The sequence below is a fragment of the Propithecus coquereli genome, unplaced genomic scaffold (assembly GCF_000956105.1).
Source record: "Propithecus coquereli isolate 6110/MARCELLA unplaced genomic scaffold, Pcoq_1.0 Scaffold74, whole genome shotgun sequence".
In the NCBI taxonomy this organism is placed as follows: Eukaryota; Metazoa; Chordata; class Mammalia; order Primates; family Indriidae; genus Propithecus; species Propithecus coquereli.
In genome coordinates, this window is record NW_012153507.1 from 212,394 (window position 1) to 213,035 (window position 642).

At 31.3% G+C, this 642-nt stretch overlaps 1 protein-coding gene across 1 annotated transcript in view; it reads left to right on the forward strand.

Moving 5' to 3' along the window:
* The window catches only part of MANEA (mannosidase, endo-alpha), a gene marked incomplete at its 5' end in the record, with an annotated part of 34,014 nt that overhangs the window by 17,024 nt on the left and 16,348 nt on the right, over positions 1-642 (forward strand). The window contains one exon of the mRNA XM_012661838.1: positions 34-38. Within this exon, the coding sequence (XP_012517292.1) occupies positions 34-38 (5 nt within the window). The remainder of the gene's footprint in view (positions 1-33; positions 39-642) is intronic.

A 642-nucleotide genomic window follows, 5' to 3' on the forward strand; every position in this document is an offset into this window, starting at 1 on the left:
ATGAGGATAGATTGGTTTTTCTCCTGTTTGAAGTTTGTGTAGGAGAGTATGGCAAAGATCTCAACCACTAATTGTCTATGTAAATGTTCCCAACGATATTTGTTTCAGATTTTATATCTAATGATCAGAAAAATTTGGAACTTGATAGACTAATGTTTTCCAAAATTTTTAGAACAATTTCTTGGCTTCGTGTCTGGGGAGGAACTCTTTATAGTACAAAGAAGAATAGACCTGGAACCATGAGACTGGAATTTATCTCAAGTACCTCTGGAATCTTACAGTAGTTTCTTGATCTTCTAGTATTATCCCCTCATTTATAAAATGATAGGATGAAACCATAGGATAGTTTTATTTATTATATTTTTCTGTGATTTCTGTTGTGTTTTTGGGGAACAGATTTTTTTATAATTGAAACGTAATCTTGTTTTTTTAAAGAATGAAAACTTTCCTTTTGCTTGCTAATGTAAAAGAATGTTAAGATGTTGAATTAATGACAGTGCCTTACTAGAATTATATAAAGTGTTAAGGCAGTATGATACAAAAAAAGTAATGTTGTGGTGAATTTGGTGCAAATAAATTGGGGCCTACAATGCACATAACTGACCACTAAACTCTTAAGTCTAAAATGGGTTCATTAGTAAC